Here is a 17,995-nt window from a genome sequence, read left to right on the forward strand (position 1 = left end):
CCCTCTGGAACATTCTCTAGACATCTACAGTGCACACTACCATCTTTCAGAACTGCTTCTTAATAAGGTTCTCACTTGACCACTCTATTTAAACTCTAGTATAAATTAAAAAGCACCAGCCCAGGGTTGGAGAGATGGCTTAGTGGTTAAGAACACTGACTGCTCTTGCAGAGGACCTGGGTTCAATTCCTAGCACCCACATGACAGCTAATAACTGTCCATAACTCCAGTTCCAGGGATCTGACACCTTCTTCTGTCCTCCACAGGCATCGCACAACTTGGTGCACTTTACACACATACATGCAGGCAATACACTCGTACACATAAAAATAAATAAATTTTAAAAAATAAATAAAAATAAAAGGCAGCAGCTCAACCTTCCTCTCCTTTCCCTGCTGTTTTCCTCTTGAGCACTCATTGCCATTCATATATCAAGCATTTTACTTACTGTTTGTTGTATTCTATTAACAGATGGCTCAAACAGAGGAGCTTGGCATTAACTTATTTAACTATTTGCATGTATTTTCTGGATAAAAATTCAAAAACAAAAACAAATTTTCGTCAATGAGGAAAAAGAATGATGGAAAAGATGCCCATTCTTCTCAAGCTTATAGGTTTAGTATACACCAATTAAAAAAACAAAACCTATAGACTTTCTGAGAATATATCCAAAAGAATTGAAAGCTGGAAATCAGAGATTTGTAAACTCATGTTTATTACAGCATTACTAACCATTGCCTCCAAGCCAGAATTAACCACTGACAAATACAGACAGACAATATGTGGCACATACATAACAATGATTACCATTCAGCTTTCAAAAGGAAAATCCTCATACATTTCACAGCATGGATGGCCCCCGAGGACAGCATGCTAAGTAATGTAAGCTAGTCACAAAAGAGCAAACATTTACAAGGAGGCAAATTTACAGTGACAGGAAGCAGAATAGATAACAGTTTCAGTTTTACAAGATGAAAAAGTTCTGGAGGTCTGGTACACAATGAATATGCTTAATATTATCTATACAGTTAAAAAATTTAAAATAGTAAATTTTATGTTGTGTATATTTACACACACACACACACACACACACACACACACACAAAGGGACTGCTTTTCTAAACCTTAGAAAGTACTTATACAAAATAGAGCCAAGAACACTTTAGCATAATTAATGAGGGGAAACTGATCCAGCCAGATACTGAATATAATAATTTAAACAATGTGATAATAAAATTAGAATCAATAACTGTGAATTCACTATTGTAATGACACCATAATTTGGTTTTTTTTAGATTTATTTTTATTATTTTTTAAAATTTTTATTTATTTTTATTTTATGTGTATATGTGCATTGCCTGTATGTAGGTAAGCACACTGGTGTCGTGCAATACCTGTGTAAAACAGGAGAGGTTGTCGGATCCCCTGGAACTGGAGTTACAGACAGTTGTTAGCTGCCATGTAAGTGCTGGGATTCAAACCTGGGTCTTCTGCAAGAACAACCAGTGTTCTTACCCGCTGAGCCATCTCTCCAGCCCGATTTATTTTTATTTTAAATGTATGAGTCCTTGGCTGCATGTATCTATATACATCGTATGTGCCTGATACTTGAGGAAGCCAGAAGAGGGTGGCAGATCCCCTGGAACTGGAGTTACATGAGGTGGTGAGCTGCCATGTGGGTGCTAGGAACTGAACCCAGGTCCTCTGCAAGTAAGAGCAGTCAGTGCTCTTAACCACTGAGTTACCTCGGTGGTTAGAGTTTAGAGTAGAATGCCAAAAGAAATGCAGACAGTGGGAGCCAAGCTCATGAGGTTTCTGAGGGAAACAAGGACCCTACTGAGAACTAAGCTAGAGGCCATTTATGTTACATCCTGGCAAAGAATCTAGCTGCCCTCTGTCTGTTTTCTAAAAATTTGAGTGAGACTGAATTAAAGAGTAATGAACTACTAAGCTGTTCAGCAGAGGAATTTCAAGACAGCCTAACATCCAAGCTTTGGTCTAGTTACTGCTCACTGCTCTTGGTAAGATCATGGGTGGTAAGATCAAAAAGGTAGTTTGGTAAGGAAAGGAATGTGAGTTTAAAGATGTAGAAAAGGAGACAGCGCCAGGCATCGTGGTACACGTGTTTAATCCCAGCACTTGGGAGGCAGAGGCAGGTGGATCTTTGTGAGCCAGTATGGTCTATATAGCAAGCTCCAGGCCAGCTGGGACTACAGGGAGATCCTGTCTCAAACACACACACACACACACAAAGATCTTAAAAGAAAAGAAAAGAAAAGAAAAGAAAAGAAAAGAAAAGAAAAAAAGAAAAGGAGCTAGCAAGATGGTTACCTATGTAAGGGTAGTAAAGAACTGATTTCACATAGTTGTCCTCTGACCTCCACACCAGTGCTATGGCAGGGACACCCCCCCCAAATCATACAATGTAAAACATGTACAAAAGGCAAAAGTGTTGAAAAAGAAGCTGTAATTGTTAAGAGACTAGTACCTTTAGAGAGAAACTTCATATTCCACACTAAGACAACATAAGAGTCCCTGACAAAAGAATACCTACTAAAGGGTCCAACTTGTGAAAAAACTTAAATCCAACTGAGAGCCAGAAATGAGAATGATGAAGAGGTTCTCTAAACAAGAACACAAAACGCAAGACCCACCCCCCCCACCGCCCCCAGAAGTATTTTCACAGGCTCAAATGCCTAGGTACACAGAAACCACCACTGTGGTAGAGGAGAACGGACATCATCTCATGCTGGCAATAGAATTAGCATCATTATTCATATATGGTATTGGTTTTGCAAGCACGCAAAACACTATAGAGTTAGAGCACCACATAGGCTTGCACCATGGTTTTAGAAGGCCGCTGAGGTCAGGCAATGTGTGCCAGGGTTGGATTCTCGACAAGGAGAGCCTGAGAATTCACAGTATGAAGCTGAGAAGGTGGAGCTAAAGTTAAAAAGGACACCCCCAGGATACTGGAGATACCAGGACCATGGGATGTCCACCAAAGAAAGCTATAGGCACTGAGAACAGCTGGACCAAGAGAAAGGTCACAAGTGCTGTAAGAGAGCAGAACGAAAGGGAAGGGATACTCAACCCAGATGGTTACACCATTTGTAAGGGCATTTCCAAAGAGGTTTAAGTGAGGAGGCTTGAAGAGTCATCCTGAATATGGGCAGTGGTCCTGGATTGCCTAAGGAGCGTGTAGCACCAGCATTCATTGCTCTCTTCTGAGGATGCACTGTACACAGCCACTCATACTTCTATCATCATGCCTCACCTATACCCCCAAACAGTGAGCCAAAATAAATCCTTTCTTAAATTGCTTTTGTTAGAAATTTTATAACAGCTATGAGAAAAGTAACTAACACAAGATCTCTGCAGATTTAGTCACTTTTATATGCTTGCATCCAATTAACATCTGAGTAATTTCCAAACACAAAAGGTTGCCACACTTTACTGTTTTGTACACTTCAAATTTTCTATTTTAAGTTACTAGGTTAATTAACTCTATGATTAAGTCAAGGAACTGCTAAAGGGGACACTAAATATTGGGGGCTTATAATTTATCTTTCATTGATGGTGTGGTAGGTGGAATGACTTCCAAAGATTACTCATATCTGAATCCCCAGAACCTGTGAATATATAAAATGGCAGAAGACTAAAATATCTGGATGGATCTCATTTAACAAGGTAAGCCTTAAAAGGCATAGCAGTTCTTTTTCTGGTTGGAGATAGATCAGATGTGGCAAAAGTCAGGAGTATCTGAGGTGTGAGGATTCAACCTGTACTTGCTGGTTTGAAGATGGAGGACTGTAAGGCACTCTGTGCAGCTGAGGGAGGTTCCCAGCTGATAGCCAGCAATGAATGAGCCCTGACATCTAAAATCACAAGCACTGAATTCTACTAATCACTTGAATGAGGTGAGACACATACTTGCCTACAGAGACAGCACCTTAACTTTGGTTTTGAGGCCTGAAAAGAGGAACCAGTCTAGCCCACCTGGACTGATAACTTACAGACGTGTGGATTAAACAACAGTATTGTTTTTAACAGCTAAGTTTTTGTCAATTTGCTCCTGCAGCAATAAAAAATAAATTCAGAGGCTGAATTATTTTCTCATCCATATTAAACTATAAAAAAAGAAGAGTAGAGATGTAGCTAAGAGGTAAAGTGCTTGTCTAGCTCATGCAAGCTCCTGGGTTTGATCCCTAGCATGAAGAGAGATGTGTGTGTGGGGTGGGTAAGGAGGGAATACCATGGACTGTATAAGGCAGGGCACATTTATGTTCTGGTGGTACACACCTATAATCCCAGCACTTGGGAGACAGAGGCAGGAGGATTGGGAATTCAAGGCAAGCCTGGGTTACATGAGATTCTGTCTGAAAAAGAATTAAAAGGACATTATATTTTATTTTGCAGGCAATTTTTACACATAGGAATAGTACAATCATTTATGTTTCAGAAAGGCTAATTTTTATAGCAAAATAGAAGGGAGATTATATAGAGGACCTGAAATGGGAATAAAACAACCAATTGAAAAAATATTCAGAAAGTTGAGATTAGAGTGTTAACTCAGTTGGTAAAGTGCTTGCGTTGCAAGCATGAGGGCCTGTGTTCAAGCTCCAGAATTTAGGTTTAAAAAAAGTCAGGACTGATAGTGTGCACTTGTAATCCCAGCGCTAGGGAGGCAAACACAGGTTGACCCTTGGGGGCTCATGGCTGGTCAGCCAGCCTAGCCTACTGAGTAAGTTCCACCAATGAGAAACCCTGTCTCAAATGAAACAAAACAAAAATGTGACCCTTACCTGAGGAACAATACCTGAGGTTGTCTGACTTCTATGCTCGTGCATGCAAGCAACACACACACACAACTCAGAAAATCAAATATACGACAGACATCGTAAGTTTCTACATTCCAAGCTAACTGCCTACAGCTTCCCTCTAAAGGCTAAAAAGCCACTGATCCACTTACTCAGCTTCAGCATAGTCAGTCACACGTGAGCCAATTCTGAACATCTCTATGGGACATATTTTCTGCTAAAGGAGAGGTGTAGGTAGAAACCCCCACACCTCACATCTTCCTTCACCTTCTGTTGAAGGATGACACTAAACTTAGTGCTGCTATGGCAATAATCTTGCAACTTTGAGGACACAAATCAAGGACAGAAGCCAGCAAGCTGAGAATAGCAGAACAGGACGATGAAAACTCTATCTCGGGGACTTTTATCTCTGGATTTAAGACATTTAAGCACCGACTGCTAAATTCTGTTACTTTCACAAAGATAACCAAAACTGAGAGACAACTAGGTGACTGACAAGCTCTTACAATACAAAAAGAATTGAGGCTTACTCTGAAAGTTTTTGGTTTAAGATACTGAGTAAAGGAAAGTGCTAGGTATTAAAAATGGCAGTTGTGGAGTTGGGGGGCGCCTGCACTGAGGGAGCAGATGGTAGGATGGACATAGAAAGGAGGGGATGGACCTGTGGATTCACAGATTTTATGGAACCATTTAGGTGAAGAGTACATTTGTACATAATAAATGAATTTAAGTATGTATGAACAGCCTGGAACTTGTTTAGAAAGCCTGAATTAAATCTACAGATATATGAGAAGTCAGACCTATTGAAATCACATAACCTCACACTTTATTTCAGGAGTCTGAGAGGCTGGCAAATCCAGACAAAAACGTCCTAACCTGAAGAGTCCTAGTGTTTCTTTCCTATTTTGTAAAGACTGAAAACACATAGGCACTATTTTTTAAAAGGAAGAAATTTGTTTATGGTATGAATTGATAAACATAAAACAGGTGCAGATTTTTATTTTTATTTATTTATTTTGGTCTTTTTGAGACAGGGTCTCCCTGTAGCCCCAGCTAGCTGACTTGGAACTTGCTATGTAAACCAGGCTGGCCTCGAACTCCCAAGTGCTGGGATTAAAGGCGTGTGACACCATACCCAGCTTATTGATTAATTTATTTATTGATCTTTTTGAGACTGGGTCTCCCTGTAGTCCCAGTGGGCCTGGAACTCACTACGTACACCAGGCTGGCCTCGAACTCAGAGCTCCATCTGCCCCTGCCTCCCAAGTGCTAGGATTAAAGAAAGGCATACACCACCATGCCTGGCACATATTTTTATTTTTAAGGAATTCGTGAATAGCTCAGATAACCTAAAAGTACACAAAATCCAGACCTATGAAAAATAAAGACTGTGCTAAAACAACTATACCAGAGATCTGTTCTAGTAATTGAAACAAATCTGAATCTCCTGCCTTGCTGTGCATATACATAAATTAGGCATATACAAATAACCTCTTTCTAAGATGTAGAAAATAACTTCAGGCCATATTTTATTGGAAGTAAATTGCCCCAAAGTGCAGAGAGAAATATAACCACCCAGAAGAGAGTAAGTAATAATTTAGCAACACTATACATGATTAAATAACTTTCTCAGGACTACCCTATTCCTCCACAAGACGTTAACATAGGCAACCTTGCTGATTATTTAGATGTGGTAGTTCAGAAAAAGGAGGAATGATCCATATAGCCACCCAATCTAGTGATCAGGAAAAATACAGTCAGAGCTGAAGCCAGTGATAGACACAAGCGCACATGGCAACCAAGCCCCTTAACCCGTGACTTTATTTTTTTATTTTATGTGTATGAGTGTACTGCCTGCATGTATGTAAGTGCACCCATGTCATACAATGCCCTTGGAGGTCAGAAGAGGGCGTCGAGTTTCCCTGGCACTGGATTTATGGATGGTTGTTAACCACAATGTGGGTGCTGGGAATTGAACCCAGGTCCTCTGCAAGAGCAGCCAGTGCTCTTAACTGCTCAGCCATCTCTCCATCCCCAGTCCTTGCTTCTGGTGTGGGGAAGGGGTAGGGATGCCTGGCTGCCCTTGCTTGATGTGAGGAGAGTGGAGTGAGGGCCTCTGGCTGACACCCTGTCATGGCTGAGACCCTGTCAGGAGAGGGCTTCTGTCACAGAGCAAGCTCTCTGGCCTGGTGCTGCTGTGAGCACTTTTGATATTCACGCTCTTCAGTAGGCTGGGCTTTACAGTATCTTTTGAAGATAGAGATGTGGCCAACACAGCTCTGGCCGCCTTGGTGGCCTGACCCTGAGCCATCCTCCTTAGTTGCCACCCTGCTGGTGTGGAGAGGCCCCACTGGAGGCTGCTGTCTCACCTGTATGTCTCTCCCTGCAGGGCACCAGCTGTGGTCAGCAACGGGGATGCTGTGGGTGCAGCTTTCTCTGGGGTCCGATGCTCGAGCTGGAAGAGGAAGAGCTCACGTCGTAGTAAGTCTTCTCTGGCTCCCTAACACCTGCCCACCTGCTGCCCGCCCCAGGTAGTGCCAGGATGATCTCATAGTTTGCACCCATGTCATACAATGCCCTTGGAGGTCAGAAGAGGGAGTCAGAGCCCCTAGAACTGGAGTTACGGATGGTTGTTAGCCACCATGTGGGTGCTAGGAGCTGAACCCAGGTTGTCTAGAAGAACAGTCAGTGTTCTAAACCACTGAGCCATCTCTCCAGCCCTAACCCATGATTCTTACAACAAAAACTAATGACTGATTTTCATATTATGTTTAGAACAGGCTTATAGACAGCAGTAATTCTCAAAGGCATCTACAAAGAACAGAAATTCAAACCAAAGATAAAAGGAATTTACCCTGGACATCAAACAAAACACATCAAAAACTAAAACCGATTTGAAAAAATGGGTATAACAGAGAAAAATGAGTACCTCAATTCACTGACTTGTTCTAAAAGCTCACTGTGATCACATCACTCCGCTCCAGGAAGACTTCGTTTTTCCTTGGCTCTCAGAGCCCCCTCAGTCCTTCTCACCTGTCTACTGACCAGTGAAGCTCCTGCAGAGCTTGGTTTTGTTTCCTTTCAAGAAGCATGCTAACTTCCAGCTAGCCTGGGCCCGCTCCTACTTGCCAGTTCAGCTTGTGCTCTCCCTCTCCGGCCATTTGTTCATGCTGAGTGTCCCCTGCCTTTGAAGACTCGACCAGTGCTTCAGGTTTCACCTTTTCCTCTTTCAGCACCTCCTAATCCTATAACCACTAGCGTTCTTTGCAGGCTTCTCTGCTCCATCAAAATAATGCTCTTCTGCTTATAACTCTTCTTGCATCGTCCTTCTGATATCCTAAATTCCTAAAAGCAGAGAGGATAACTGATCCCATAGTTTCCACCGGTCAAAATTAAATAAGTAATGACACGTTGTTTGAATTAGTGATACACTCACAGACAAAAAACCTTTAAAAGAAAAGGGCAAGTTTCTTAAATAATCAACTAACATTCTGACTCATATGCTTTCTACTGACAGGATAAAGCAGTATATAAGAAATAATCATGAGAATTGTTCACTAAAGACAGTATGAATCAAGACTGTGGTCTAGAAATTCTAGATCCTATTTTCAGTCACCTAGGAGGTGGTCCCTTACCCTCTTCTCTGCCTGCTTTCTATGTAACTATCTACTAAAGTGAAACGAGTAAGATCTTTGTTAATTAATATTTTAACATTGTTCAGCATACTCTTTCCCTAAGAAACATTGGTTTGAATATCTCTAGCCTTTACCACTTTGCCACAATTAGTAGTGATTTTCCTGATTCACAGAACATCTACTGTGTGCATGTATGCAGTTTCAAATTAATTTAAAAAGCAAAACTCTCATATACTTCTTTTGGGGTTCTGAAACCATGGCTACTAGCCATTGCATAATCCTAATTTATTTTTTTTAAAAGGTGCAATCTCAATATATATTCCCCAGAGTCAGACAAACCCTGAGGGACAGTTTATAATAGTCTTCATCAATTAAGAGTAATCCAAAGTCTAAAGGGCAGGCAGCACTGAAACAATAAAAGGGCAATATTAAGTCTTAAGGAGTTGAGAAAAACACAAAAAGTTCAAATCCAGGAACTGTCTCCTAGTCTGTGATGCATGCCACTGATCACATGAAAAGCTCTGCGGGTCTAGGACCTCAGCTTCGGATTATTCTCTTCAACTTGTTCTATCACTTTCCTTTAGTCTGCTAAGCCACCTCCTTTAACAGACCTACATTCGAGCCTGGGAGGAGGCTACCTTCTAGCGGCAGGCAGACCCTACCCTACGCCCTGTTGGTATAATTCTCAGATACAACAGTAAATCCTTTTCTATCCATAGAACACCGTTCATTTAGAAACTTAACACAAGGGAATAAAAAGTTCAGATCTCTAAATAGTAACCAAGACTCCTTGCTGCTGAATTTCTACTCTTTAGTATTTTTAAACCAACAAAAATGACGGAGAAGCTTTCATCTGTCAATCCGCTTTCAAGAAATTTTAGCCATTTGAGGTAGAGGTAATCCTTTCCAAAACTAAGTAACCAAAGGCCAGTGAATAAACCCAAGCACTCATCTGTCAGGACCATTCTCTACCGGGTGCTTTTCTGGACATATTCAAGAGCAGCCACAGACTTTGAACCCCAGCCTGTGGGCTTGTAGCCCCTCGAAGTTAGATGACATAATAAACAAGGTTTCCCTTCCTTCGCTTGTGGTCACGTCATCCACCTGTTGCATCACCTGGAAAGTGGTCTTCAATCTAGGAAAGGAGCGCCACTATGATCCTAAATAATTCAGCGGGGTTATTTTCTAGATAAATTTTTAGCTTCATTCATTTTAATGAGGTTGCCTTGGAGGCGAGGGTGTGTTCGCTGCTGTTCGCCTTTGGGGAGACTGGCAAAGCATCGCAGCTGTGACTTTCTAGACTTCAGAGGGGCTCGCGAGTTTTTGAAGACTTGAGCATCTGCAGGGGTGGACGGCTCTGCAGAAGCAGAGGAGAGGGGAGCCGGGCAGCTCCCAGGCCAGGTGGCGGCGGGGAGGTCGGCACAGCGACGGAAGCCTGGCGGAAAGGACACCGCTCATCCGCCGAGGGGTCGGGCCCACAGCCAGGGGAGCGGAGGCATCGGAGAGGCTCCAGCCCCGCTCGGGCAGACTGGGCAGCTCCAAGACAAGCGCCGGCCGGTCGGAGGATCAGAAGCCAGCACCACGGCCCCTCCCCCCACCCCGGAGAACTAAATTGGAGGCGGGGACGCGCGGCAGGAAGCGCCGGCCCGGGGTCCCAGCCCGCCACAGCTCGCCGGCGCCCGGGGCCGCACTCACCATGTCGTACACGTTGAGCACCACTAACTGGTTAGCCCCCATCCTCCTCCCCGCGGCCGCCGCCTCGTCCTCAAGCAGCTCGGTCTCCGCGGGGCGGAGGCCGCTGCCACCCCCGCGGGCGCTTCAGGCCGGGCTCGAACCGGGCACTAGGCGTCCAGCCCGGCCCGCCACAGCCGGGGCGGAAGCATCCGGCAGCCGGGGCAGGTACCGGGCGCAGCCGACGGAAACCTGTGCGAGGACCGGGCCGGACCGGTAGATAGCCCGCTCCGGCTCAGGCACCTCCCCTCGGCCGCAGACACGTGGGGAAAGGCGGAGCTTGGGCGAGGGGCGGGCGCCCGGCACCCCGGAGGCGGGGCGCGCTAGGCGCCCGGCTGAGCCCGCCTGCGCGCTGTTTTTCCGTCGCGGCACCTCGGGACCTAAAATGGCGGCAGCCTCAGCACCTCTTCACCCGGGAGGTGCGAGGTCGCAGAAAGACTACAATTCCCAGGATGCAAAGCGGAATTTCACATTCGCTATTGGGTGTTCAGGCACTCTGAGTACAGCTCCCATCATGCCTCGGGATTCTGATCAGCCTCACGTCTTCCCGGGAGACTACAGCTCCCAGCACGCAGTGCGATGGGTCTGTCCGCGAATCTTTGCAGTTTGCCCTTGGGCGGAGAAGTCTTCTACCTCCAGGCTTTCAGCTGTTTTCTCGTTCTGGTTCTTTTAGTCTTTGAATCCAACGGAATGTTTTCCAAATCCCTCTAATTTTTTTTTTTTTGCAAGTGTAGGAGTGAGGAAATCGAGTGGGGAAGACAGGTGACTAGTGTAAGGTGGGCTGTAACGTATATGCCGTTAACCCTCAATATGAAATTCACATTTCGTGAGAGTATCCTGCTCAGGTGGGAAGCGTGCAACATTCATAGATTGGCACAGCCCTAGGACACACAGAAGGCACTTATGCATTTACCATATGCCATGCAGTATGGTAGACTGACGAATGTAGTAATTGAACAGGAGTGGAAGACAAACCAAATTTCAGTGGTTTTTGTGGTTTGTAGAAAATTTAAATAAGGTGAAGTGATTGCAAGTTCCTTAGACTGGCTGCGTAGAGCCAGACTACCTAATTTACTGAGTTTGAGATCACTGGGAAAAGACCAGTCAGACTCAAAGTTCTGAATCAGCTGAATGTATTTAGCTGGCCAAAGACTGCACTCTCTGATCCAATTTAGAGAATACAGTAGCTCTCAGAGGAAAGTGAAGCTTTTGGGGGGGTCTTTTTGAGACAAGGTCTCCCTGTAGCCCCAGCTAGCCTGGAACTTGCTATGTAGATCAGGCTGGCCTTGAACTCACAGAGATTTGCCTGTCTCTGCCTCCCAAGTGCTGGGATTAAGGGGGTGTGACTGAAAGTAAAACTTTTTAAAGGCAAAAAAAAAAAATTGCATCCTGACCAAGCAGTTGGTACAAGCAATTTGTTTCTAAGGCCATGTATAAGCAAACAGTTACATAAGCCAGCTAAGCAAGTAGTCACTAAAGCTGAGATAAGTCTCAACCAGTGCCTCAAAGGATTTTATGGGTGTGTTCCTCCAGGGTCAGCTCTTCCTGGAACTGCTGGCATGGGCCAGGGTAGGGTATCACCCTGCTCACCAAGATGGTGGTTTAACATAAAACGGAGGAGCTCAGGCTGTCACACTAGTGTTCCAATTAGAGGGGATAAAAATATAGACATGAAGGCTGGGCTGGGTGCCTCACACTTTTAATCCCAGCAGTTGAGAGGCAGAGGCAGGCAGATCTCTGAGTTCAAAGTCAGCCTGGTCTAGTGAGTTCCAGGCCTCTGGGGCTACAGGGAGACCCAGTCTCAAAAAAGACCAAAAACCCAAAAACAAAAATGCAGGCATGGGAAAGTTTTCTATATTCAAGAAAGAGAAGGAAAAGGAGGAGGAAGAGGAGGAAAAGTCCACTGTGACTGGAACATAATAGGCAAGGAGGTGATGGGTAAGTAGTTAAAAGCAAGATCTTAGAAGAGGTTTTTTTTGTTGTTGTTTAAATACTTTATTGGATCTGGAGAGATGCTTAGCAGTTAAGAGCACTGGCTGCTCTTGCAGAGGACCCAGGTTGGGTTCTCAGCACCCACTGGTGGCTAACAATTGGCCTTAACTCCATCTCCAGGGGATCCAAAGCTGCCTTCTCCAAAAGCATTACACATATTTTATTTTAGTGTATGAGTGTATTGCCTGCATGTGTGTAAGTGCACCCACGTCATGTAATGCTTGTGGAGGTCAGAAGATGTCAGATCTGCTGGAACTGGAGTTACAGCCTGTTGTTAGCCACCACATGGGTGCTGGGTTCCCAACTTGGGTCTTCTGCAAGAGTATCCAATGTTCCTTTATTTTTTTAACTTACTTTGATTTTATGTGTGTGTTTTTGCCTGCAAGTATGTAAGTGAAACCATGTTGTACAAAGCTCACAGAGGCCAGAAGAGGGTGTCAGATCCCCTGGAACTGGAGTTATCAATGGTTGTTAGCTGCTAGGTGGGTGCTGGGAACCCAACCCAGGTCCTCTGCAAGAGCAGCCAGTGCTCTTAACAGCTAAGCCATCTCTCCAGTCCTAGAGTCTATATTTTGACAGGCATTTGGGTGCATAGTGTACCATTTATAGTATGTGAAACACTGTGGGAAGAAGTAGGTTGGGAGGAGGAAAATCAAGAGGTAGGGTTAGGTCATGTTATATTTTAAATGCCTTTTACATATCCATGAGCTGTTGAGTAGGCATTTGCATAAACAGAAATGAAACCATAACTATTAAATTGGCTGAAATAGACATTTAAGTAGAGGGCCTAGGGACAGGTTGGATAACTTATTGTTCTAGTTACATTTCTGCTGCTGTGATAATACTCTCTGACCAAATGCATCATGGGGAAGATAGGGATTATTTTAGCTGACAGGTTATAGTCTAACGTTGAGAGATGTTAGGGCAGGAACCTGAAGCAGAAACCATGGAGGAAGGCTGCTTGCTGGCTCATTCACGGGCTCATGCTTAGCTTACTTTTTTATTCAGCTTTAGGACCACCTGCCAAGGAAATAGAGCTGCCTATGATGGGCTGCACCCTCCCATATCAATTAAGGCAATCAAGACAATCCTCCACAGACATGCCTACAGGCCAATTTGGTCTATGCAATATCTCCTTTCTCAGGTGACTCTGGGCTTTGACAGTTAAAGCTAAGTAGGGCACCTAAGCATTTGCACAGTTAAAAACAATAGAAATAAGGAGCTGAGGAGATGGCTCAGCAGGGATGCAAGTATGAGGACCTGAGTTCAGGTTCCCAGTACCCACATAAAAAGCCAGGTGTGGTAGTGTGCATCTATAACTCCAGTATGGGGTGGGGGGCAGTGGCTAGACAGTCTAGCTGAAATGGTGAGGTCCAGTTTCAGTTGTCACACACGTATAGAAATAAAAATAAAGCTCTGGGACCCTTCATCATTGGAGGCAAAGCAAAGGTGGAAGAGGAGCTACAGAAGAAGCAGGAGGGAAATCAGAACATGCAAATCAGAAGCCACAAGAGGCAACTTTGGGAGTGGGGCTTACCGAGCTGTCAGAAATGGCTAGAGAAACAAGGGAAGACAACTCTAAACTTGAGGCAGTGACCAGAGAGGGCAGTGTGTTTAGTGGAAGGCGTTTTAAAGATGGGACATATTGGGGCACCATAGTATGTCGAGAGAGATTATGTAGGCAGATGGGGAGGGATCAAGGGCACAGTGGAAGAGTTGGCTTTGATAGGAGGGATGCTTCATCTAGAGAGACAGTGTGGAAGACAGAGGGCAGATGCATAGTAAAGGCATAGGAGCCTGGGGAGACAGAGGAAGGCTAAGAATATTGGGCTGTGGGTAGTAGGGGTGTAGGACCCTTCTTTCCTGTTTCTTCTTTTGGTTTTTGAGACAAGATCTTGCTATATAGTCTAGGCTGGTCTTGACTTGCAGTGATCCTCCTGCCTCTGCCTCCCAAGTGCTGGGATTACCAAGCCAGGTATATGGGAGTGTTCTTTCTGATTTATTTTGATTTTTCTCAACTGTGAGACAAGATTATTATGGAAGAGAAATTAGAAAAGGGTTAAAAGGAGTTTAAAAATGTATTGATTGATCAATAGTAGAAACCATCTGTGGTGGTTTAAATGAGAGTGTCCCCTGTAGGCGCCAAGTATTTGGACATTTTGTTCCTAGTTGGTGGCATTGTTTGGGAAGGTTTTAGGAGATGTGATGTGGAAGAAGCATGTTACTGGGGTGAGCTTTGAGAGTTCTTAAACCATGCCAGATTTCCAGGATTTCTAGTTTCACTCTGCTTCCTGTGCCTGCTTCAAGATAGGAGTGCTAAACTTTCTACTCTAGTTACCTCTGCCACCATGCCTCCCCACCATGATGGACTCTTGCCGCTTTGGAACCATAAGCTAAATAAACTCTTCCTTCTATAAGTTACTTTGGTCGGTGTTTTATCACAGCAACAGAAAAGTGACTAAGACACCATAATTCATTCAGCCATTGAACAAGTATTAAGTACCTTTTATGTGTCAGCCACTGTGTGTCAGTAGTTCATCCATAATAAGTCAGATATGACTGCTACTCTCATGACGTTATGGACCCCAGGACTACTGAGGAAAGACCACCAGACTCAATACAGATCGAGATAAAAGATTTTCTTCAAGCTAGCTTGGACTGCAGTCACGGTATCGGATTAAAGTGCTGCAGTGGGGAGGGAGAGGGAAAGGGGACCTTTTAAAGCTAAAAACCATAAAAAGGAATGTTGACAAGGTGGTCCCCGAATAACAGGGTAGAGGATGATCTCAGTCTACATGTCAAGGTGCCCTAAAATAGCAAAGCAAGCAAGTTACAGAAGCCAGAATCAGCAGTTAGTCATATCATAATAATTTTGTTTTCTATATGTCTAGAGAGCAAGTGACTGTGGCAGCATTCTCTTGGGAGGAAAAGGGAGAAAGGGGTCAGGGCTTCTATAAACAATCCTTGAGCTAGAAATACAGCATGGCTAAGCTTCTAAGATAGTTACTTTGTCCAAAATGGGGTCAGTTTGGTCAGTACAACAAAGCTTACAATCCAGTGAAACACAGAGTATATAGGCATATATATTCACTCATAAACATCATTTAAGTTGACGTGGACTAGCAGGAGTAGAATGTTCTAGTTTGCTTTCTGTTGCTGTGATGAAACACTGGCCAAAAACAACTTGGGGAAGAAAGGGCTTATTTCATCTTATAGGGTACAGTTCATCATTGAGGGAAGCCAGGATAGGAGCTCAAGGCAGGAATCTGGAAACAGAAACTGAAGCAGCAGCTTGCTGGCTTATTTCTACTGGCTTGCTCAGCTACCTTTCCTATACGGTCAAAACCCACCTGCCTAGGGAAGGCACCACCCACAGTGGGCCCTCCTATATTAATTAGCACTCAAGAAAATGCCCCACAGACATGCCCACAGGCAAGTCTGATGGAGGAAATTCCTCAACTGAGGTTTCCTATTTCCAAGTGTCTCTAGCTTGTTTTAAGTCAACAAAAACTAACCAGCACGAAGGACATACAGTAAGGCTTATTTGAGGTAGTTGTTAGGAGACGGATTAATAAAGAAAATGAATTTTCTGGATGTGCTGGCTCAGGCCTATAATCTTAGTACTTGGGAGGTTGAGACAAGAGGATTGTCAGGGAGTTTGAGGCTTGCCTGGGCCACATAGTGATTTCCAGGCCAAAATAAATACAAAGGGGATTCTCAGTTGGGCACTGGAAGTCTAAAAGGACAAAAAGAGCACTGGGTATGTGGATCAGTTGGTAGAATGCTTGCCTAGTATCCACAAAGCCCTAGATTTGGTCCCCAGCACTGCCTAAAACCAGACATGGTGGGACACATCCCAGCACTTGGAAGCTAGAGGCAGATAGATCAGAAGTTTAGTCATTCTTGGTACATAATGAATCTGAGGCTAGCCTAGGTTACTGTGAGACCCTGTCTCAAATAAATTTAGATTAAAAGACAAAAAGGATATCTCTAAAGTATAAGAGATCCAGAAATGGCTAATATTCCTAGGCTGGGTGAAAAAAAAAAGGGGGTGTGAATTTAAACCTTTTTGAAATTGAAATTGAACTAAGTACTTATGCTTCTAGCCATAAGTAAGTGCTGCTCTCAGCCTTTGTCAGAGAAACTTCTTACTGTAGTGGACAGTGATTAAGGCAGAGACTCATAACTGGTCAAAGTGCCTAAAACAAGAGACAGTAGAGTACTGGACCTTAAATGGGACATCTGTATCATTTCCTTCAAGGTTCAGAGAACATCACAGAAGAGGGGGGTGGAAAGAATGTAAGAGTAGGAGGATGGGGAGGTAACTCATAAAGGTATCTTCGGAACATGACAGGCAGTTGGACTCATGAATGCTCAACAGTTGTGCTTGCCTACACAAGGCCTGCATAAGATCGATGTAGACAATGTTACAGCATGGATGGAGGGTGTTAGCTTTTGGAGCGCAGAGTACAGAAACAGTAGGAAAGAAAGAGACTGCTTCTGGACTCAACAGATGAGACTACATTTATTAGCACATTGAAGGGTAACAACCTTCCAAGGGATGGAGACTGTGCAAGGGGTAGGGGGGCTGGTCAGAATCTTATATAGGGACAGCAGCTACAAGGGGATTTTCAGAGGACAGCTACTACAGGGGAGACAAGGGGCTGCAGGGGAGATTTATTTTCAACCATTCTTGTGGTTTCTCTTGGGACTCATCTGAGTGGCCCATCTTGACACCCAGGCAGGGGAAAAGAGGAAGTCCCCAGTATACAACTGGATGGTCAGGGGTCCTGTGTTGTGAAGTTTCTTTCAGAGGGGAGGAGACTCACAAGGCCACACTCCTAGCTGAGAAACTTACAAAGGGGACAGAAAGTCAGTTTTCAGGTGTGCGGCCTCCCATAAGTTAGCCATGCAACAGTGGACGGCCCTATATCTACATGCTTGTGGGGCAACACTAATTGGGCTCAGTAGGTTTTATATACATATATAGGCATATAAATGTACACACACACACACACACACACAGAAAGGGAAGGAAAAAACAAAAGGGGGAATCTTCTGATGTTTCATTCCTTAAGGGGCACAATGATGATGGTTCCAAAACAAATGGAAAATTTCTCTCTACAAATCAACTACTCCTGAAATCATCCATTTATAGGCAGGAAACAAAAAGTCTTTCTCTTGTTTTCTAGTTGTCTTCTAGAACCCTTCCTAAAGGAACCATTCAGGGAGCCACAAGGTGGCAGAAAGGTGATTTGTAGGGTCCTGGCCCAGGCAACACAAAAGCAAAGTACAGAAAAATATTTGAAATGGAGACAGTAGCTTTGATTAAACCTCCACAGTCACAAACCATTTCTTAGGTAATAGCTGGAGGAAATAAAAGTTGCCCAAACCATAATAAAAGCAAATAAAATTTAAAACAATTGTTGCCTGTGTTGTCTCATTGTATCCCCAAATTACCCCCAAACACAGCAGCTTAAAATGAACATGATTTCAGTTTCCTGGGTCTGGGGGTGCAAAGGCAGTTTGAATGTTTCTTATCAACATCTCTTGAGTTGCTGCCCACTTATGTCAGTGAAGCCCTGTATCTGATGGTTGATGGGGGAATGGAGACATGCTTTCAGGTTCACCATTTTGCCCATTGGTAGAAGGCCTTAATTTGTTATCTTATGGCCTCTTATTCTGGCTGCTCCTGACATGGTAGCTGCTGATTTCAGAACAACTGATGCAAAAGAGAGTAGGGAAATGACCAAGAAGTCACAGGGTCTTACAACCTCACATCAGAAGTAGCCTGCTGTCACTTCTGCTTTATTTGAT

The 17,995-nt window shown here is 43.9% G+C and overlaps 1 protein-coding gene across 1 annotated transcript in view; it reads right to left on the reverse strand.

Annotated features, from left to right (window-relative positions):
- The window catches only part of Desi2 (desumoylating isopeptidase 2), a 47,532-nt gene extending 36,967 nt beyond the window's left edge, over window positions 1-10,565 (reverse strand). The window contains exon 1 of the mRNA XM_008849156.3: window positions 10,151-10,565. Coding sequence (XP_008847378.1) covers window positions 10,151-10,192 — 42 coding nt within the window. The 5' untranslated portion in view covers window positions 10,193-10,565. The remainder of the gene's footprint in view (window positions 1-10,150) is intronic.
- Window positions 10,566-17,995: the final 7,430 nt, after the last annotated feature.

This window comes from Nannospalax galili, unplaced genomic scaffold, assembly GCF_000622305.1.
Source record: "Nannospalax galili isolate Female #2095 unplaced genomic scaffold, S.galili_v1.0 scaffold543, whole genome shotgun sequence".
Lineage (NCBI taxonomy): Eukaryota > Metazoa > Chordata > Mammalia > Rodentia > Spalacidae > Nannospalax > Nannospalax galili.